The sequence below is a fragment of the Cynoglossus semilaevis genome, chromosome 20, assembly GCF_000523025.1.
Source record: "Cynoglossus semilaevis isolate Cse_v1.0 chromosome 20, Cse_v1.0, whole genome shotgun sequence".
Classification (NCBI taxonomy): Eukaryota; Metazoa; Chordata; class Actinopteri; order Pleuronectiformes; family Cynoglossidae; genus Cynoglossus; species Cynoglossus semilaevis.
In genome coordinates this window covers 4,363,670-4,384,640 of record NC_024326.1, presented here as the reverse complement: position 1 = coordinate 4,384,640, position 20,971 = coordinate 4,363,670, and the positions used below count along the sequence as shown (strand labels likewise).

Genomic DNA, 20,971 nt, shown 5'->3' with positions numbered 1-20,971 from the left:
ACAAAACAAAAAAAAAAAAAAAAAAGAAGAAGAGGAGGGATGGACCCCCTTCTTCCTGCTGCACAGCCCCCCTCTCTCATCCCTCTCCAACAGTATCCCACAATGCACCTGCCTCGTGCGTGAAGGAAAGAGAAAGAGGAGAGAGGGAATCCCATTTGACCTTGACAGGCATGCTAATGTGGGCGGCCATGCAACTGCAATGGAGCATCCCACTGCACAGCATCACAGGGGCCCAGCGCAGGCTGACTGAGCCTGGGCTGGCCTATAGGAGCGAGGGAGGGAAGAAAGGAGTAAGGGAGGGTGTCGTGTTACCACCTCACCCTGACCAAAAAACAAACAAAGGGGGGGGGGAATCATTACATAAAATGAACCTGGAGTGTTGATAAAGAGATAACGAGATAAGGGGTTGTTTCTATTCTCTGTCAATCTGTGAATGGACGCTGTGGTTGTCTCCATTAAAACCTTCCCCATCACTGCCAGACCCTCCATTACACACTTGTTCTTGGGCTGAACGCAGTACAAAGCAGAGGCTGAGGTGCACCTTCAGCTTCATCACTCATCTCGGTCAGAGCCTCCTGGTGGAGGCTTCTCCTCTAACACCTCCACGTAGGCCACCGCGGGCTCCTGGGCTTCTCCAACATCTACACTGATGCCAGTCTTTTTTTTTTTTTTTTTTAATCGATGCGCACGAATGGACGTGTAAACGCCTAAGACAGGTCCGAGCCGAGCCGAACTGCGAGGGATTGAACATGTAACGAACGGATGCGGTAGATGGAGCGCAGCCTCCGGGAGTGTCACGGGAGCCGATGCGCTAATTGGTGCTAAATAACGGGATTCTTACCCCAGCTGCTGGCCGTGCGCCCCAGCAGCTCCCCGGTCCTCGGGTTGTAGATGACATCCTTCCAGCTGGAGTCGTTCTCCTTATTGGTGGCTTTGTCCTCAGTCTTCGCCATGGTTGCTGATTGTTCCCCCTTTTTTTTGGTTAAAAAAAGTGTTCTTTTGGTCCAATATTTGCGGTTTCCTCTGCGTATAAAAAAAAAATTGCGGAAAAGCGCAGCGGGCGATGTGATGAGGCGAAGAAGAAGAAGAAGCCGGCGAGGCGGCGGTGAGTGGAGGGATCAATGGTTGGGAAAGGAGTGGGCGGTGCAGAGAGAGAGAGAAAGGAGAAGAGAGGAGAGGAGAGAAGAGGAGAGGAGAACCGGAGGAGAGAGAGAGAGAGAGAGAGAGAGAGAGAGAGGAGAGGTGCTGTGGTGGACCAGAGAGAAAAGGTGAGGAAATGTGGTGAGAGAAGAACGTCAGTGACGTGTACACACGGCCCCGCCCCTCAGCCATTGACAGCTGATGCAGTAAGAGGGGATGGATGTTGACGAGTTCAGGACGGGGAAAACGATTATGCGAAAAATGTCTTCTTTTCTCGTTATTATTTATGTCGCAAATCAAACCATGCGTGCGGTTGTTGTCGTAGCTGGAATTCCATATCGACTCCGGACTCCCAGGTCAAAGGTCTGGGTTCCCATAGGAGAACGAGGCCTCTGTGTCGCAGGGAGAGAGACCTTTAAACGTGAACCATATGTTGAGTCTCCAATTACGGAAACAACGAAGCTGTGGCTGCTTACTTAGAGGACACTTCTTCATCATAAAGCCCTTTTTAAACACAAGCGCCATCTTTAATAAAACCTTGGCTAACCTGTAGGGGGAGACATCTCTGTTACTCCCTTTTGTGCACAACATATCATACCAAGTGCAAAGCAACATTATCTTGCAAAACTCTGTTCACGTGAATATTTTTAAATATGATTTTTCTTCTTCTTCTTCTTCTTCTTCTTCGTCCCGGGGGTACGGAGGACAAACACTCGTATTAACTGAAGTCTTTTTGGCGGTCCATGTGATGCATCGCGTTTCTCTGACTGTTTCTCCGACTGTTACGGACCGCTCCGCTTCATCCGCACACGCCACGTGTGGACTGTGTCACCAAACCTCGAACCAATCCAACAGGTCTGGATCTGTTACCACAGCGATGGATGAACGTCTCTTTCCCCTAACACACACACACACACACACACATACTTATAGACACATGAACGCGGGTGATCGGCACATCTGAAGTAGACGAGGATGCTATTTATGACTGAATGGCTGTGCTTAGATATTTGGGGCATTTGCCTTGTCCTTGTTGCCATGGCAATGGAGCACTACTGAAAGAAGAGGTGTGTGCGCGCGCGGGCGCGTGTGTGTCTTTGTTTGAGAAAACGATAGAGAGGGAGAGAGAGAGAGAGAGAGAGATGCATGGCTGCGGACAGATGTGTCAAAGTGAACAGAGAAGAGTGGGACGCAGAGCCGGAGAGACGACGGCGTCCCTCCAGTTATCATCACCATCAGGACATATAGCTGCGACGTATGGAGAAATGGACGCGACGCTTACGTAACTGCCTTCCTCCCGTAGCGGTCGTACGTGTTGCCGATGGCAGGAGTGAATGGGGGGGGGGGGGAAATATCAGCAGCGGTTCAGGCAGAACGATGACATCAGAGCCTTTAATTAAAATTGGCATTGCCAAAGCTTAACTTTTACCTTCCTGACGCTCAGATAAATCCCAATGTGTCACAGAGAGAGGAGGGGGGAGAGGGAGTTATATAATGACCCCTGATGCAGGGTTCAGCTAACATGGGGGGAGGGGGCCTGGAGGACTGGTCACACTGCATCTAGTTCCTGCTGTCAGATTGAATTTGTTGCAAGGCAAGGCCCCACCACAACTCATACAATGCGGCAACAGGCACTATACAAGTCCTCTCTCTCTCTTTCACACACACACACACACACACACACATTAACTGATTAGTGTGAGAGCCAACAGAACGGCCCTCATCAACCTCATTCACTCAGTGACACTTTTTGTTTTTCCTCCTAGCGATGACATCCCGCCGCTGCAGTCCGAGCCCACGTCTGAGGGAGACAACCTGCACACAATCCTGTCATTGTTTAGGAGAAACCCCCGGTTTTTTTTTTTTTCTCTCTCTCTCTCTCCTCTCCTCTGCGGGCTCTCGATTCACCATACCAGCATTACCAACAGGAATACACTCCCCATTTGTTCTCAGTCACTCCATCCACGAGCTGCCATAGCAACCCCTCACAGTGAGGTCACACACCAATAGGAAGCCGTCGCTTCGCTCATCTGACAGCCGGCGTTTCTGACAATTCCCCCAGAAGGAAGACGCCGGCACTTCCCCGGAGTCCGAGCGGAGGTGAAACTCCTCAGGGCGGCATCTGTTCACGCAGTCTGTCACGGAACCACATTAGCAGAGAGAACGACTGAATCCTCCTTGATTTCCTCCACACAACACACAATGGGCTAGCAACGTCAACGTACATAAATGATTTATTCCAGCGACACAGGCTGACCTCTGCCCTTGATGAAATGACGGGTCAAAGGTCACTTTGTTCTGAGGGGGCATCAGCCCGTCGTACACTGACACAGAGCGGGTGTTAGGAGAAAAACACAGGTGTGCGCATCAGAAATACATTCAATGTAATGTTCACATTTGTACTGGCGGTCGACGGCCGTCGTCACAGTTCATCAGGTCAACACGAGGTCCTGAGTCAACACCTAGTGCGACAACGTAGTGGACGAAACAAATCATGCCTTTTTTGTCTCATTTTGTTTATATTGGCTCATTGGTTGCTGCTAAACAGAAGGCCGAGCTGTTCTTACCTAGCCCAGCCCTGTTTACTTTAACAAAGGGAACAGATAAACAACAAAGCTCGTCTGTTAATGAGCGTTTCTTTCGACCGCGCGTTCATTTATGGTCAGCCTGAGGAGGGTACAGTACATATCAAAGCCACGTTGTTAGCAAACGTTAACACGTCCCGAGAGCCACACTACACAGGTTAGTTCGGATTAGTTGTTAAAAGTGTTCCCGTTCCAATATTCCATATTCATGTAGTGTTTCTGTGTCTTTCCCTTATCGTGTAAACTACCTGTTAGTGCCCTCTTGTGGACATCGAGCCGAACTGTTTGAGGTACAATGAAAAGGCACTTGTGGCTGAGAGTGGAGGTAAATAATCCCCCTGAGAAGTCATGGAATGGTTCAGATCAGAGGTTCCAGTTTAACAGTCCGAGTCCTTCAAGTGTTTTGGCTGTGGATTAATCGACCTTTGCTCTTTTTCTTACTATTTTCCTAGTCCCTGTCGGTCGGTTTGTGTGTCGAATTAGATGAACTACTTTTTGGTCCCTCCGTTTACTTTGGCTCAGCCCTGTCAGAGTCAGGGCTTGTTGTACCAGTACATAGACCGCTGCAGCGCCCTCTCCCAGCTCTGAACGACAGGGATGTACTCTCTGTTCCGGTTGTTAATCCCATCCTTGGATGCTGTTTGAGGCACGAAGACCATGTCGTCTCTCTGCATCTTCTTCAGCTCATCTTTACTCTTCCAGAAGCCTGCAATGAGACAGGAATGTTGACGAGGGAAGGAGGGAGAGGGGGGCGGGGCTAACGGTTCTGACCTACGATGTTTTCTGAAATGTGTTCACCGACATACCGACGCCAAGCCCAGCGACGAAGGCGGCTCCCAAACAGGACATCTCGTGGTGCTGCGCCCTGGAGACCTTTTTGCCGAGCAGGTCGGCAGTCAACTGCATGACAAAGTCATTGGAAGAAACTCCTCCGTCCATCCTGAAGAAAAGAGACTTTACTGTGAGGGGATCAACAAAAACATCCAGCAGACAGGTAATGGATAGCCTAACAGAGATGGAAGGGCATTAGTCGAGGCGGTGTGGACAAGAGAACAGTCTGATGAAATCAGTCTGTTGGCTCAAAGCCACCTGCTGCAATCAGATATCTGTTAGCTGCAGAGTTAAAGGAAGAAACGCCACATCAATAACGGCGGTATCGACAATCAGGAGACGAAACAGGAGATTCAAAAAAAAAACAAAAACCCCGCACCTGATCTTTTTAAAGGGGATGTGAGTTTCTCTCAGCATGATCTCGTACAGCTGCTTGTTCCTGCGGGGAGTGAACACGTTTCAGAGTTCAGCCTCGTCATGTCCCTGAAATCATATTTAGTTAAAAATCCACTGAAAGTAGTTAAAGGAGTTTAATAATTCACCTGAAGGTGATGGACTCCAGTATGGCACGGACCAGGTGGCATTTGGTGCTTGAGGGTTTGAGGCCCATGAACGAAGCGCAGGCTTTAGGATCGTTGAGCGGTGCCTTCGGATCAAAACAGAGACATACGGAAAACATGTCAAAGGAAATACAGGACAAACAAATCGGTCGGCGTGTTTGTTTACCACACTGTGAGGGTTAAACAAAAAACAACATGGAGGACGCGGACTTACAAAGGCCGGGCGGAGGCGAGAGCAGAGAGAAAAGAATGAGACACAACAATTTGAAAATGGCAAAAATAAAAGAAATGTTGACACGCTAAATAAATGGGAAAACATTTCTGCAGCCGTTTCACCTGCAGGCCACTGAAGGACGGTACAAAACACACTCCATCAGAGTCAGTGACGCTGTAGGCCATGGCGCTGGTCTCCTGGACGTCCCTGAAGAGATCTGGAGGGAAACACACAAACAGATTTTATTTAAAGTCAAAGTGATGGAAACCTCGTGCAAAAGTCTCTGCTTATTTTCTCTGGCCACTGGTTGAGTCGGAATAAGAAGTAGAAAAGACATTAATTGAGTCAAGACACTGGACACATGACAGAGATTAGCTCATCAGTCAGTCCTTCTGCTTTTAGTTCCCACCCTCTCCTGACTGAATTATCTGGGCTGTGTCGTTGCTTCACTCAACTCTACGATATCCTGTACTTCCCCCTGACTGTTTTGGTCAGGATGTTCTCAATGGCCATAAAATGATCTTTTTTATTGCCTGTTTATTTTGCATTGGCAACAACTGTAAATTGGATTCCTCATTCACAGTAGAAAGAAGCCGCGGGCCAAACCCGGTCCATTAGGGGGTTCAATCCGGCCCGCTTAATGAATTTTAAAAATGCACAAATGCTTCATGTTCGTGATGATTTGTCAAATTATATTTCACCTAATTTCTGTGCCCACTTGATAGCGGTGCCGGTGTCCGCAGCGTTGCCCTCGGCCAGGTAGACCACCTCTGGTCCGATCTTCCAGCCCACCACGGGATACAGACCTGCAGAGAAGAAGCCGGCCGTCCAGCCGTAAGTGTGACCGCATCACAACAGGTGTGTGTGTGTGTGTGTGTGTGTGATTTGTCACCTGCTAGAGATGTGTGTGGTTTGCTTCCAGTGTTGATGTTCATGAAAGTGCCTGTTCCCATGGTGATCTTCATATCGCCCACATCAAAGCAGCACTCTCCAAACATGGCCGCCTGCTGGTCCGCCATCTAGACATAGGAGCGTCAGAAGGAAATCGATGTCTTATTATCAACAGTTTCACTTCCACCTGAGCTCCAGATAAAAAAAACTATTCACATTATGTCAAAGTGGAAAATCAATCGGTCCTGTACTGGTTTATAATTTGGATTTGTGGAGCTTCAACAACAGCAGTGATTGGCTAATTTATTATAACCTTTACAGTGAAAACACACGTGCGATCCTGAGACTTTGACTCACCAGTGAAAAGATAGGAATGGGGACTCCGAAGATTGACGGGTCTGTGGAGCCAAAGTCGTGGCTGGCGAGACAGACCAGAGACAGTCACCTCCTCTGACACACAGCAGTTCGACATCTGTGCTGTGGTGAAGTACTTTATATGTATATATTTACAGTTAGAAACCATGACTCACCAAGTGTTTTCTACTTTTGGTAAAATAGAGAGCGGGAGAGACAAGATATAACCGAAAAAACCACTCCAACACATCTGTAAAGAACATTTCACACACATGTTACACGGCAAACACACACAAACCCGATTAAGAAAATGAACTAAACCACAACGAAAATAAATCGCCCCTGACCTGGTAGGTGTCAAACATTCCTGTTGCACTGGCATTAGAATAATCCGTGGCATGGACTTGACCTAGACAAAAATGTGTGATAACATACAGGAAATCAAATTTTACTGTTATGTTTCTCCCCTTGTACAATGCGTACATTGTACATTCTCAAGGAGTTTAAAGTCTTCAGTAATAGGATAAACTCAGACATTCCTCAAACCAAACACCACCGGTCAGAACTGTGATGAATGGTCAGAGGCGTAGATTTGAGTGAAACCACTGTGATGAACGGTCAGAGGCGTAGATTTGAGTGAAACCAACCTTTTGTGAGTCTGAACAGAAGCCAGGTGTCTATTGTTCCGAAGCAGCAGTTTCCTTCATCGACCGCCTGACGAACCTGAAACATGATCACGAAACAGGTTGTAAACCCACAACCTGTGGTACATGTTGCACTTGTTTTATGTGTAGGACAGGACACACTTGTTTGGAAATACTACACCCTGCTTTCCACTCAAGAGCGAAAAGGATCCTTTTCCAATATCATACAGCGTTTTCGAGGGGGGTTGGCTAAGTGTCCCTTTTTGCACTGTTGACTTCTCTTTTGAAAGAATATATATAGTTATACTTTCTATATTTGCTTTAACCTCAATGCATTTAGCCTAGCATTTACATTGTTTTTGTTGGGTAGATTGAATTTTGGTCATGGTAAATCTGTTGATGACATTTACTTTTGACTAGCTACACCCATGACAGACATGTGTATTCTAAACAGCATGAGTACTAGAGTGCCTCCATTTGATTGTATCTCTACTTCTCACACTAATGCACGAACCCATTATCAGCTGATGCATCAGATCCGGTAAAAATGTGACTGGATTCTGATGATTTGAATCATGGTGAATTTCAACAATAGCTACAGTTAGTCATGATTACAGGAAGTCACGTGGTATATACTGGCCAAGTATGAACTATGAGCCATACACATATCACAAACAAGCGTTTTTCAAAACGTCAGATCACATATCAGATGCTCTGTGTTCATCTTTTACCCCCTCACCTTCTTGTAGTGTGTCAGAGCCCACAAGAGGCGTAGCGTTACATGCTGAGTGCTGAAGACAATAATACTCGCTGCGAGTAGTCTTTTCTGCCTGGTGAAGAAGTACAGCAGCTTCATAATGCCGTGCATCGCCTTCGGTTGTCGGGGCGGTGGACAAGACAACAGAAATGTACGTTGTTTACAGTGGATGCAAAATTGATGTTTCTATATAATAATGTTATTATTTCTCAATACTCACCGTCATGGTGCAGGATCTGTTCCAAGACAAAACCAGGTCAGTGGCCCTTCGGTCCTGCCAGGTGATGAAGTTGTGAAAGGGAATTCCAGTTTTCCTATAAGGGACGGCAAAGGAAATGAACTGAAACTAGAAAATATGTTTTTTTTAAAACTTTACTGAAATGGCCAATACAAAGTGTAATTGTTGAGGATCTAATGTGTAATTCCTTTTTACCTATCCCATGTTGTGAAGGTAGCACGTTGCGTAGAAATACCCAGGGATTCCATTTGGCACATTTGCACTCCTGCATCTACGCACACACAAACAAGTGAATATAAATGTGTTAGGTGCAATGGATAAAGGATATCATTATTATTATATTATATATATATAGCCTATTTATTATATTAAATGATCTGACATTTCTATATTATTATTATTATTACTTTATGACGTTTGCCATAACAGCAACATCCAACACTGGTTATATGGATGTGCACAGTTGTGCACCTGTACCTTGAACAGCTCCTTTGACCACATTGACAAATCCTTTCCAGAGTTCTTCAGGCTCCAACTCGACATAACCCACCTCTGGATACAAGGGAACCACCTTGATTAGGAGGTTTTAGAAGTAAATACACCATGTCATATGTGGGATTGTTTGAAAGTCAAAAACAACAAACATCTAGAACAACCTGTGTGCTGCAGGATCCGCGGATCGTCGCGTTTTTGTCGTAGACATGACAGCGGATGGTTGTGGTACCGACGTCCACGGACAGAATGAAGCGCTCTTTATTGAAGCCGTTCCTCTGACTCCCCATTATGGAAGAGAGAGGACTGGGTGCAGAAGTAAAAGTATTTTTCACAGCACCTTTTAGTCTATCATCATCATCCGCCTGTTTACAGCCGCAGTGTAGCTTATCTCCAGCGAGGAATGACCTGACCTGAGGTTGGCATTCGAACTTCGGACTAGTCCTAGTTCCACCTGTGCAGCACGGATGCGTAGAAAAAATACTGATGTTTTCTATCTGACCTGAAAAGCTGTAAAGCGAGTGCAAGAACACGGAAAACGGGTTAGTGGTACCCAGGCAACATGGTGAAACCCGTTTGAAATTTCATACCCATCGAATATGACTCTCACATAGCTAAGGCGGGAGTTGCTCAAGTTAAAATTTGGATTCAGAAGCTATGAGCTACAGCTAATAGAAAACAAAAGAAAACAACAAATTCCAAGTCACTCCCACTGTTTTTCGTTTTGTTTAATCCCTGCGTGTCTGACTTATGATACATAGCGACTCCCTTATTTGTGTAAGCTACGTCATAACGTAGTTTGTTTCCTCTGGGCTTCTGTAGAAACACGCGCATGCGCACGGTGCAGTTGGACCTAGCGTGAATGTTTGTAGTCCTACACACGTGTTCCCAGCTCGTATGCTGCTGTAACGTCTAACATGGCAAAAACAAAAGTAAGATCATTTCATAATGCATTTATATTAACACTAATTTAAAATGCTTTGAGTTGTAATAGTTTAGGTGCTACGGGTAACCATCTGCTTGTTGTCATATACAAGCAGACTTGGCTAACCAACTCTTGTTACTTCGGAGACAGAATAATACATTTTTTAACCAGATTTGACCTAGTTTAAGTCATGACAGTCTCTTTCATTTGAGTCAGAATATGTAGTTTTTTTTGGAAATGCTGTTAATTTGCAAATAAACCATATGTCTTTATTTTCAAATGACAAGTTACAATTTAATTAATCACACTGAAATCACTTTACGTTGTGTTAAAAAGTGAACTGCTTTCTAAATACTGAGCCTAAAGAACCTATAGGGGTGTCAAACTCTAATTCACAGTAGGCCAAACTTAATATTCATTGAAAAATTGGTGGCATGTTGTGCGTGTGTGCGTGTTTTCCCTTCTCTCCATTCTCTTCCATTTTGTTGTTATTCTGTCTTCTCTGCGTTATAAAAAGGCTTTAACTAATGGGGCAGATTCTGTGACATAAAGTTAAGATAGAAAAAAATGTATTGCCTCACAGGTATTCTGTTTAAAATGTATAAATGTTGTGCTGTTTATTTTTCTCTTAGCACATAGCTCCAGCACGTAGAAAAAGAAAAAGCCAAGTTTCTACAGAGGAGTCTGGAGAAAAACTCACAGGCAAGTTGATTTTTTTCCCTAATGTGCAACACCAAGAGTCTGAGGGATAATAATTTTAAGAAGATAAAATTATTAGTACTCATTTTTTATTTTTTATTTTATTTCAGAGGAACAGACTGAGACAGTTTGTTTAGAAGAACAAGTGGAAGAAGAAGCAGCAGCAGCAGTGGTGTCCACAGAGGTGAAAGTGGAAGAAAAGGACCAAGATGAAATTAAACCATGTACAGAGGCTGATGAAGGCCAGGGTGATGATGCCACGACAGCCACTCCAAGTGATCAACAACAGTTGACAGGAAGTGGTAGGTCCCTAATGCAATACAAGTCTATATGTTTTAAATAAAACCTAGAATAGTATGGTGTGTAGATAATAAATCTAATATACTGTGTCTTGTAGTTTCACTTCATAATTTAAAAAAAAACAAACTTTAAAGATCGGCCAGAAATATGGCAACACAGTTGTAAAAAAAAACAAACTTCGGCCAGAAATATGGCAACACAGTTGTTTCAACATTTTGCATAACGATGTCACAAAATGTTTCCTTTTTTTGTCTGTTCCATTGAAAGGGAAACGGAAGGTGGAGTCCGACAATGACGGCTGTGAATCGAAGAAAATAAAGCTCATCAATGATGGTGTGACCTCACAGTCATTCTGCATCTGTCACTCAGCTAAGAGAGATTTCTCCTAAATACCTCTCTCTCTCTGTTTTATTACAGGTCATTGTCTCTATGTCGGAAACCTGAACAAGTCGAAATCATTTGACGAGATCTTGGATTCATTAACGACGTACCTGGTGAAACAGTGTCTTCTGTTTCAGGATGTCCGACTAGACCGATCAAGGTGGGTACCAGGAACCTTCTGTTCTTGTCTGTGCAGTAGAACAATTTTTAAAAACTCTATTATGTCGTGTTTTCTGTTGTAGGAAACATGCGTATGTGGATTTGGCCTCAGAGATGGACTTAAATAAAGCCCTGGCCTTGAATGGTGAGATGATGCTGGACCAAGCCTTGAAAATGGCTAAGGCCAAGGTTAAAACTGCAGAGCAGGTGAAGAAGAAGAAGAAGAAGAAAACTCCATCGAAGAACAAGGGTGAATATTGCTACAAACTTCCATATCGGTGATCGTCAACTGTAGAAATGCACTCATTCAAATCTGAAATCCTTTTCAGCGAACAACACCAGATGCCTCTTCCTGAAGAATCTTCCATACACGGCAACAAAAGAAGACATCATGAAATTTTTTAATGATGATGTCACCGTCAGATTTCCTGGTGGAGCTGAAGGGCCGAGCCACGGGTGAGAGATTTTAACGTAACAATGAAATGACAATTATATTATAATGGAATTTTCTATTCATCAAAATTAAAATCTCTTGGTCTAAAACCTAAGAAGAATCTTTATATGTTGATTATAAACGCTACAGAGCATTTCTGTTTACATTTGGTGATTGGTTGCAGGGGTCTTTAATAACACATTCTAATGTAAACCGCAATTTTACCTAAAGTACTGATTATAGAACTATAAATCCTTTGACACAAGTTGAGTAGTCAGACCAGCACTTACAAGTGTTGTGTGTAATTAACTAAGTTTTATTATTTTACAACAGCATTGCTTTTGTGGATTTCAAATCGAATTCCATCGCTAAGAAAATGCAGCAAGAAAAACACGGGAGTCATTTTCAAGGCCGGGAATTAATTGTTGACTTCACTGGTGGAAAACCTGACGCTAAAGTGACCAAAGCTGAAATAATCAAGGATAAAACTAAAGGTAAAAAGAAAGACACAAATGTACATTTTACCGTTAGTGTAATGTTTTTGTTTTTTCAAATAGATTTTGTGAAACATTTCTCAACAGCACCTCCTCCCAGCAACACATTATTTGTGAGAAATTTGTCTATAAATGTGAAACAAAAGCAACTCCGCAAAATCTTTCCTGATGCCGTGAACATAAGACTGCCGGACAAAAATGGCAAATCAAAGGGGTGAGTAAAGTCAGGGTCCCAGGTTTTTTTTCGGTCAGAGAAGATGTTATTTAAATACTCTTTAATTCTATAATTCTCTTCAGATTTGCTTTTGTGGAGTTTCCATCAGTGGCAGACGCTGAGAAAGCCTTGCAGTCAACTGGCAGGACGAAGCTCTGCAAAAGACCGATGCGGGTGCAGTTCTTTGAAGAGAGGGAAAAGAAGAAAAGGGGAAATGGTAGGTATTTTTACTCTTTTTAGAAACAAATACTTTGAACGTGTTCATTATAAATATCGACACAATTATTAAACTCATATTTATCTTCGTGATTGTGCTTTCAGTTGACTTTAAAACATTGATGATCGGAGGCCTAGCTGAGACCACCACGTCAGAGACACTAAAAAATGCATTTGAAGGAGCCTGCAGTGCCAGAATCCCTGTTGACAAAGAGACAAATGTCTCAAAGAAGTAAGGAAGTATAACGTTATTAAATACTTTTTTTTTTTCTCCATACATTTTTCTTCCTTACTTAACCTTTCGGAATTCCGTGTTTCTCAGATTCGGTTTTGTGGTGTTTGAAAGTGAAGACGTTTGCAAAGCTGCCAAAAAAGCCATGGAGGACTGTGAGATAGACAGCAGCAAAGTGACCATCAGCTTTGCAAGATCCAAGATCGAAAAGGGTCAAACTGGCATAGGAGGCGCTGTGGGACGTCCTAGTGATAAGACTGCGGGTCAGGGGGCTGATAAAGGAAAGAAGGAAAGCAGCAGCCAAGGAGGTAACACCGATGTACACACTGATTTACTCTGATTTATTCCTGTCACGTGCGAATAAGTTAATTTAAGGTTATCTTACCTAGAGAGCCCCATGTTATTAATCCTACCTACATGTGAGTTTTTGCATCCACATGGTCATGGTCACATGTTCACAAAATCGGCCCATGTATAGACAAAAGTCGACCCACTTGACGTGTGATCAGGCTGTATGTGGCCCCTGAACCATGAGTTTGACACCCCTGGTTTAAATAAATGTTCAGTTGTACTTAAATGTGAATTTAAAGGAAACCTGTGAACACCAGTATTTTCTTGTTTCTTTCTGAGGTTGTGGTGAGTTTTCTCTCTTAAATAATGTGGTCAAGCAACTGATGTTTGTTTTTGTTTTTTGTTTTTTTCCCAGGTAAAAGACCTGGAGCTGCTTTGGAAACGCAGAAGGCGAAGGATGTGGAAAATAAGGGCTAATGTTTATGTACTAGAAAAGTTTGTGCAGACTGTGTGAACCATTGACAATTATTTGTCATAATTGACCTTTGGGTCAGGAGAACCTTTATTTGTTATTTGTCAGTTCTTTCAGGTAACGTCTCAATCAAAAAAGTTTTAATGAAAAAAACTGATAAGTAATTTACCTGTTTGTAAATTTCTAAATGACGATTAAATGTCATGGATTGTTTTTTTCCCTCACATTTTTTGTTCTTATATCCAAGATACAAAGGGTGACATCAAAAATTAATTTATAGTAATTGATTGGGGAAAAAAAGAAACCCCACCACTATTACTGAACATAATCTCCACCAGTGGGTCACTAATTGTGTGGAAGTGCAAACAGTCTGTGTTTTCTCAGCTGCAGGTTGACTGCATAGCTTCAGGCCAAATGTTACGTCACATGAACACCATTGATGTCAGCAGAGATTTGACTAAATCTGATGTTACAGAACAATCAGTATTATTTAAAATTCATCCTTTTTTTAAAAAAAATTCCTGGAAGTATACTCAGATTTTTGCTAAAGAACACATTTATTTTGGTAGAATTACAATGAAAATAGTGAAATTTTGAAATTGTTATAATAAGAACTCTTTAATGAAGCTTCTTTTTTGCTCAGTACATTGTTACATCATCCCTACAGGATTTATCTTTTTATTTTATTAAGGCCTTCAAATGGGACTAGCCTATGAACAGCATAACTGTGCGTGGCCCAGACTAAAACTGACCAGACAGTGATTAAATATCGCTTATTTTCAATGTCTATGAATTGTTTGGACGTATTTTTTCATATACTGCTAATATTAAAGAAGAAATATAAGTGTAAACGATCTTTAACGTTGTCGTGGCCAGTTTGAACCAGTTTACAGTGTCTTCGGTGGAACATGTCTCTACACATCTCCACTTTCCTCAGACTTAGACACTTTCAGCCCAAAACTCTTCTACTGACTGGTGGTCTCTGATGACCTCACATCCTGTTTCCCACTTCCTCCTGAGTGAAGCGGTTTAGGACGGTCGGGTCCACGGTGCAGCGTGGATGATTGGGCGCGATTCCTCGCATATATACTGACGGCGGTCGTTAGTGGAAGGTTAACCGAGTGCAGTGGTCGGTTTAAAGCGGTACCACAGACGTGGCCATGCCGTGTGAGACTCACTGACAGAGGAGAAGAGTGTGGTGAGTCGTTTACGACGCCTGAATTACGGTCTTTTCCCACTTTTGTGCACTTTACTCACTGTTTTTCTGAAGAGAAAAGTTCAGTGTTATTGCTACTTGTTCTGAAACGTTGCAACTATGCGACTTAGTAAGAATAACAGAGTAGGTAAATTCCCACAAAATGCGGTTAATCTCACAAAACACTTATTTTAATTATTTCTGGAAAATATATTTATATTAATATTCGGGCACCTGTTGGTAGTGCTACTTTTTTTCAGTACTATGACTTGACATCGTCTGGGACATGTTCACACTTGTCTGTCTTGCGTTAATATTTCCAGTTGTTCCTTTTTGTAATTTATTTTTTATTATTTATCCACCATTTATATTTTTAATTCATGTTTACTCGTTTGACGTTAAATTGAACGTGTATGGGCATATAACAGGGTGTTAATGTATTTAAAGTGCTCCCCATTAGCATATATATATATATATATATATATATAGTTTAAACATTTGTTAATGAAAAAATAAACGAAAAACTTCAACCCTGTATTACAGTCTGAACTTTAGTTACAGTTCTTTATCTCCAAATAATCATGTCCATTGTTCACATTATGATTATTCACATTTATTCTCACCCCGAAATAGCTTATAATTTAGAAAAAAAAAACCCAGAACATGCTAGGTTAATCATGATGAAGCTATGGTCAAAAAAAGATTTTCTTTATACATAGTAACAATGTAATGCCACACTTTATTAGTTTCCTGTGGCCGAAAACCAACTGACAATGACAATTCCTACGTATCGTGACACACATGTATGTGTGTGTTTGTGTTCTTTTCCCTGGTCTGTGGAGTCTGTGGGTGTGTGGTACTGAAAGGTGAGGTCTAATGGATGGTCAAACATTAAACAAACATGAATTATGGTGGGCGTGAAGGTTATTGAGAACATGTGCACGGTGCAAAGGTTTATACAATGTTAACAACAAGCCTCTCTTATGAGCTCTCTCATGAGGCTTTGATGATGTCCCTCTAATTAAAATAAAAGGTACAATCACTCATCAACTCAGATGGTGACGATAAATGAACATAATTTGTCCTCCCGTTAAAGATCTGTTATTTCCCCACTTTGTTATATCTGAAAATATATGAGTGAGTAAACGAAAATTAAATAATCAAGGAGAACAGCATAATCACGTTCACAAGAAGGCCGTAAACTAATGATCTAGGTTGCTAGCTGACGTTACCCTTTTTTTCTGACCTAATACACTGCATCTATCATTAATTTTTTTTCTTTCATTTTGTTTCTCTTTTCTTTCGCAGTTGTTGCAGTTTTGACACAATGAAGACAAAAGAGGGGACGATTATAAACCAGGGCCTGGAGGATGAAATGGTTAGCTTTCTGTACCTAAAGTGTTAAGAACAAGCTTAAATATTTGCTGTCCTTGCATAAAGGTGCTCGGTGTGATCGTGACAATTGATGATTTTAACACTGATTATTTTCTACCTATTCTTCTAATGCTGTTTTCCAGAAAATGAAGTGTATTTAAGATGCATATTTAGGGAATATTTATCATATCATAAATATTTTATTTGTTGAAAAATGTTCTCGTTTATTACAAAAAGTTTATTACAAAAGCTAGCTAAAGCTAAAGTAGCTACCCCACAAATTCCAATTCTGATATTATTTACCTCCAGCTAATATCTGTCTCTGTTGTAGGAGGTGTGGGGCTACCGGCCATGTCTGTGGAAGATGATCCTCGTCGGAATGGCTGCGGTGTGCTCCGGTGGTCTTCTCCTGCTGCTGCTCTACTGGTTACCTGAGTGGGGCGTGAAGGTTACCTGCACACACACCTCGCTGAGGGACGCACACACACTCCTGCTCAGGACCACAGTAAGTGGATTCTTTTTTTGTTGCAATTTTTTTGTGGAAGTAAGAAGAAAGAAGAAATGTTGAATTTGTTCCACTTTTGTTGCAGGATGAGTTCAGGCAGTGGTTTCGAACTACAGTACATGTCATGTTGGCTCCCAGGAGGAAACCCTTTGACAGTTTGACTCAAAAGTCCACAGGTCAAGTTTCGAATGAAGACCACATTGTCAGTAGTATTCCAGAGGAGCAGCATCAGGTATTTGCTCATAAGAAGGAGGCTCAGTGACCTCCAAAAAAATAAAACTGTGTACACCTTTTTTAAATATTAATTTTATAAAGATATATGTAACATATATGTCAACGTCTTTCTTTTTCCATGCACAGATACACTACTTCACTCACCACAGCACTACGTACTTCTGGAATGATGAGACCCAGACTTTTGACTTCCATAAGTATGACCCCCCTTGAATGTGGTCACTTTCTCCTTTTTCTTATATTGAACCAAAAATGTATAAATGTGGCCTAAAGTGGACATGAATGTGTTTGGATTTTCTAGAGGCTTGGAGGATTTGAAGGTGAGCTGCGCTTCCATTCACTCAGACCACAGCAGTGGACTGTCCAAGAGTGTTCAGAACTACAGGTACTTGGATGTTTTGGATTTTGTAATGCACTACTGCTGAAATTCTATTTATAATATTAAATAAACTGCTCCCATCTTTTTTTTCAGGAGGCTGTTTTTTAGTGAGAATGAAATCGCTGTGAGGGTTCCCTCTCTTTTTAAGCTCCTAATAAAAGAGGTAAGAGATTATTCTGTATTCTAATTGTATCATAAAATAATTAATTTTGTAATGAGAGCTTATAACATTATTACAACCTTGTTGTATCGTTATTAGTATCTCATTAACAAATAAAAAACAACAAATTGAGTGACTGTTGCAGAACAAAGTGTTATATTATTATAGTTATTTGAAACATCCGTTTTGTTTTACACCATTACACCTTTGGCTCCTCCCACACCAGGTCCTGAATCCTTTCTACATCTTCCAGCTCTTCAGTGTTATTCTGTGGAGCGTAGAGGATTACTACTATTACGCCACTGCCATTGTTTTTATGTCTGCCATTTCTATAGCTACCTCACTGTACACCATCAAGAAGGTGAGTAGGCTCAGAGCCCCTGAAATTCAAACCTCTCTCATAGGAGCTACATACAGTACAAAGGTTAAATTAGGTTTAAAAAAATGTGTTCCGTTTTCCTGAAGATGGACTCATATAAACTGAATGTCTTATTATTTACATTATATGTTGGGGTAGTAGGTCAGTGTTCTGATAAACAGGACCAAACAGTTTGATCTGCATTTTCTTAATACATCCAAATAGAAAGAAAACAATATGACCTCTTTCATTTCAGCAATACGTGATGCTGCATGACATGGTGGCGGCACACAGCGTGGTCCGTGTTTCTCTGTGCACTGGAAATAACGGTAAGGCGGTCATGATACTCTGCAGCCGGTGATGTTTGTCAGCTGTAATGATGATGATCATTATTTCTCTTTCCTGTTTTTAACAGAAATTGAAGAGGCGATGTCTACAGAGCTTGTGCCCGGTGATGTCATCAATATTCCGACCAATGGGATGATTATGCCATGTGATGCCGTGCTCATCCATGGAACCTGCATTGTAAATGAGAGCATGCTGACAGGTTTGTACTTCTATTCTGGTCTCTCCCTGCGATTAATCTGATTAACAATAATTACTGAATCACTTTCAGGAGAGAGTGTTCCAGTTACCAAAACCAGTGTTCCCAGCTCAGGTGATGACGCCGCCAGGAGTTACAACATGGAGGAGCACAAGAGACACACTCTGTTCTGTGGTACTCATGTGATCCAGACTCGCTTCTACACTGGTGAATTGGTGAAGGCTGTTGTGGTCAGAACAGGTGAGGAGACGGAGGAATAGTTGCTCCCTCCAACTGCTTTATATTGGTGGAGTTTTTTTTTTTCAACACTTGTTTTTCCCAGGCTTCAGCACAGAGAAAGGTCAACTGGTTCGCTCCATCCTCTACCCTAAACCCACCGACTTCAAACTGTACCGTGACGCCTACCTGTTCCTGCTCTGTTTGGTGGGCGTGGCAGGGATCGGCTTCATCTACACCATCGTCCTCAGTGTGATGAACAAGGTACGCTTTGTTCCACTGCTCCTAGTCACGGTGTAAACGTGGTGCGTTTGTCAGATGTTTATTTCCCCTCTCTAGGTTCCAGCGAAGACCATCATCATTGAGTCTCTGGACATCATCACCATCACTGTGCCTCCAGCCTTACCAGCCGCAATGACTGCTGGGATTGTGTACGCGCAGAGGCGTCTCAAGCGGGTCGGCATCTTCTGCATCAGCCCCCAGAGGATCAACATGTGTGGTCAACTGAACCTGGTTTGCTTTGACAAGGTACTTGAAAGAACTGTTGTTTTTGGAAAAAAAAAAAAGAAAACGCTGTTTTACTTTCTTAAATTTAGTGTTTCATACTCATGTTTTGGTTTCATACCTGACTCCCAGTGTTCCTAGTAAGTGGGAGTAAAAATGCTGTTGTCCTCAGACAGGTACTTTGACTGAAGATGGTTTGGACCTGTGGGGGATACAGAGAGCTGAGAATGGCAGGTAGGACTTGAACCCCTGACTTTGGATTGAGATTCACAATGGCGGGGTTTGAAGTAGAAATTGTAAGAAAAAAAAGATTAGCTGCGGTTTTCACACACTTCTTCAGCAGCCCTGTTCTGAACGGCCAGTTTCTGTGTCTCTACCTTTAAGTGGTGATGAGCTATTGTGCTATTGTGCGCTTGCCAGCAAAGTACTTGAGGGCAGCATCAGGTAACCATGGCAACGATTGAGCGGTGAAAGAGTAGATAACTGCTTGTAATTGGAGCAATCATGTGTTATTTTTGGACAGTAAGGTATTGATGATTGATTTGTTTGGTCTGCACTCACTGAAGGTCGTCTTTCCTTTTTTTTTTTTTATAGCTTTTCTCCTGCAGAGTCAGACGCAGCCAAAGAGAGTCTGGTGAAGTCAGCGTTTGTGGCCTGCATGGCGGCCTGCCACTCACTGACAAAAATTGATGGTGAACTGTGTGGGGATCCTTTGGACCTGAAGATGTTTAACGCCACGGGCTGGGTACGTCACAGTGATGGGCTGGGAAATGGACTCAAGTCTGGTGCCATGGATGTCATGTTATGTTGTGTTTGTTCAGGTCCTAGAGGAGCCCACGGAGGAGGAGACAGCCCTCCACAACCCCATCATGCCTACAGTGGTGCGACCTCCGAAGCATATCCTTCCTGAAACCAGTCTGAACCATCACCTGTCTGAAAGCATGGTACAACATTTTTCCTCAGTACTTAATTAGTCAACTATGAGTGTGTTGGTTTATTTATATTTTTTTACATTAACCACAATGAAAAACAAAAAACAATTCTTGCAACCTGTCTGTCATTTTATGTAAATCTCCGAAACTCCTGGAGAAAAACAATTCTTGCAACCTGTCTCTCATTTTATGTAAATCTCCGAAACTCCTTTTTTTACAGGAGCTTCCTGAAACAAGAGTAAGTTTCTTCTTTTCATTTTAAGCCAGATTAATCCAGATTCTTCCTGACACGTGTCTTTGCTCCTCAGCTCTTTGAGATCGGTATTGTGCGTCAGTTCCCCTTCTCCTCGGCGCTGCAAAGGATGAGTGTGGTGGTCAGAAAGTTGGGTGAAAAGCACATGGATGCTTACCTGAAAGGAGCTCCGGAGGTCGTGGCTGCTCTCTGCAAGCAGCACTCAGGTCTGACTGCACACTAAAAAGCCGGAGTTCAACGTTGCCTTTGAGTCGTAAACTCAAAGCTGCAGAGCTCCTCTATCTATTTATGTAGATTCAGGCATTCATAAAAAAACATCTCATCTACTCTGTTTCTCTCCCTCTGAACTTCAGTCCCCCAGAGTTTCACAGAGACTCTAGAGAGCTACACCAGACAGGGCTTCCGGGTCATCGCCCTGGCACACAGACAGCTGGAGTCCAAACTCTCATGGCACAAAGTCCAGAGCCTCAGCAGGTGTGTTTTCATTCACAGATAACCCCAGTGCAGAGGACTACAACACAACATTGCAGAAACTGCTGGAAATGTATTTCACAAAGTTCACAGTATTGGATCTTTAAGAGGGATTTTACCCAGTGATGACACGTGGAGAGAAATCCATCAATCCTGGAACAATTATCTTCTCACAGATCCCCAAAATATGCAGGCTTATTGAAGACATGTTGACTCAGACAAGCATTGAAAATGTCTCTACTGTTGTCTCTCTGTCTGGAGTTCTGACCTTATTTTGGTAGCAGTAGAAAATGATTAACCACAGAAGTGGATAGGAAGGGACAG

At 42.6% G+C, this 20,971-nt stretch overlaps 4 protein-coding genes and 1 long non-coding RNA gene across 13 annotated transcripts in view; 2 read left to right on the top strand and 3 right to left on the bottom strand.

Moving 5' to 3' along the window:
* The window catches only part of atp1b3a (ATPase Na+/K+ transporting subunit beta 3a), a 6,180-nt gene extending 5,060 nt beyond the window's left edge, over positions 1-1,120 (bottom strand). The window contains exon 1 of the mRNA XM_008334079.3: positions 842-1,120. Coding sequence (XP_008332301.1) covers positions 842-953 — 112 coding nt within the window. The 5' untranslated portion in view covers positions 954-1,120. The remainder of the gene's footprint in view (positions 1-841) is intronic.
* A 2,236-nt stretch (positions 1,121-3,356) lies between these two features.
* On the bottom strand, positions 3,357-9,451 carry gk5 (glycerol kinase 5). 3 transcript variants are annotated; one of them, XM_025052637.1, is made up of 17 exons: positions 9,317-9,451; positions 8,871-9,216; positions 8,692-8,785; positions 8,410-8,485; positions 8,197-8,290; positions 7,959-8,090; positions 7,223-7,298; positions 6,923-6,984; positions 6,752-6,825; positions 6,579-6,639; positions 6,223-6,349; positions 6,032-6,136; positions 5,453-5,547; positions 5,099-5,202; positions 4,936-4,995; positions 4,532-4,665; positions 3,357-4,431 (listed from the first exon to the last, which is right to left on the bottom strand). In XM_025052637.1, exons 2-17 carry the CDS (start codon positions 8,994-8,996, stop codon positions 4,259-4,261), a joined length of 1,593 nt encoding a protein of 530 aa, XP_024908405.1. In that variant the 5' UTR covers positions 8,997-9,216; positions 9,317-9,451; the 3' UTR covers positions 3,357-4,258. The 3 variants fall into 3 exon arrangements, with proteins under 3 accessions (XP_024908405.1, XP_008332304.1, XP_024908406.1); XM_008334082.3 differs by having other exon boundaries at positions 8,871-9,449; XM_025052638.1 differs by lacking the exon at positions 9,317-9,451 and having other exon boundaries at positions 8,692-8,766; positions 8,871-9,008.
* A 45-nt stretch (positions 9,452-9,496) lies between these two features.
* On the top strand, positions 9,497-13,735 carry LOC103396116 (nucleolin-like). Of its 2 annotated transcripts, none has more exons than XM_025052639.1 (13): positions 9,497-9,638; positions 10,264-10,333; positions 10,441-10,632; positions 10,898-10,963; positions 11,048-11,171; positions 11,254-11,420; positions 11,500-11,626; positions 11,937-12,097; positions 12,185-12,311; positions 12,395-12,528; positions 12,633-12,759; positions 12,874-13,067; positions 13,466-13,735. In XM_025052639.1, exons 1-13 carry the CDS (start codon positions 9,624-9,626, stop codon positions 13,525-13,527), a joined length of 1,566 nt encoding a protein of 521 aa, XP_024908407.1. In that variant the 5' UTR covers positions 9,497-9,623; the 3' UTR covers positions 13,528-13,735. The 2 variants fall into 2 exon arrangements, with proteins under 2 accessions (XP_024908407.1, XP_008332302.1); XM_008334080.3 differs by having other exon boundaries at positions 12,850-13,067.
* Positions 13,736-13,893: 158 nt separating this feature from the next.
* The window catches only part of LOC103396118 (probable cation-transporting ATPase 13A3), a 12,162-nt gene continuing 5,084 nt past the window's right edge, over positions 13,894-20,971 (top strand). For 4 of the 5 annotated variants that reach the window (XR_003048717.1, XM_008334084.3, XM_008334083.3 and 1 more), the window contains exons 1-19: positions 13,894-14,720; positions 16,026-16,095; positions 16,423-16,596; positions 16,682-16,828; positions 16,957-17,027; positions 17,132-17,215; positions 17,303-17,372; positions 17,596-17,730; positions 17,984-18,056; positions 18,143-18,274; positions 18,344-18,511; positions 18,594-18,751; positions 18,827-19,015; positions 19,164-19,225; positions 19,586-19,736; positions 19,813-19,935; positions 20,144-20,161; positions 20,232-20,382; positions 20,530-20,650. Coding sequence is in view for 4 of the 5 variants with exons in the window: in XM_008334084.3 (XP_008332306.1) it covers positions 16,045-16,095; positions 16,423-16,596; positions 16,682-16,828; positions 16,957-17,027; positions 17,132-17,215; positions 17,303-17,372; positions 17,596-17,730; positions 17,984-18,056; positions 18,143-18,274; positions 18,344-18,511; positions 18,594-18,751; positions 18,827-19,015; positions 19,164-19,225; positions 19,586-19,736; positions 19,813-19,935; positions 20,144-20,161; positions 20,232-20,382; positions 20,530-20,650 (2,078 nt within the window). In the remaining variant the exon portion in view is untranslated. The remainder of the gene's footprint in view (positions 14,721-16,025; positions 16,096-16,422; positions 16,597-16,681; positions 16,829-16,956; positions 17,028-17,131; positions 17,216-17,302; positions 17,373-17,595; positions 17,731-17,983; positions 18,057-18,142; positions 18,275-18,343; positions 18,512-18,593; positions 18,752-18,826; positions 19,016-19,163; positions 19,226-19,585; positions 19,737-19,812; positions 19,936-20,143; positions 20,162-20,231; positions 20,383-20,529; positions 20,651-20,971) is intronic. The other variant, XM_025052626.1, reaches the window with a different exon arrangement.
* Positions 18,888-19,694, bottom strand: LOC112486305 (uncharacterized). 2 transcript variants are annotated; one of them, XR_003048722.1, is made up of 3 exons: positions 19,553-19,694; positions 19,113-19,193; positions 18,888-19,028 (listed from the first exon to the last, which is right to left on the bottom strand). It is a non-coding gene; the product is annotated as an uncharacterized LOC112486305 (long non-coding RNA). The 2 variants fall into 2 exon arrangements; XR_003048723.1 differs by having other exon boundaries at positions 19,369-19,639.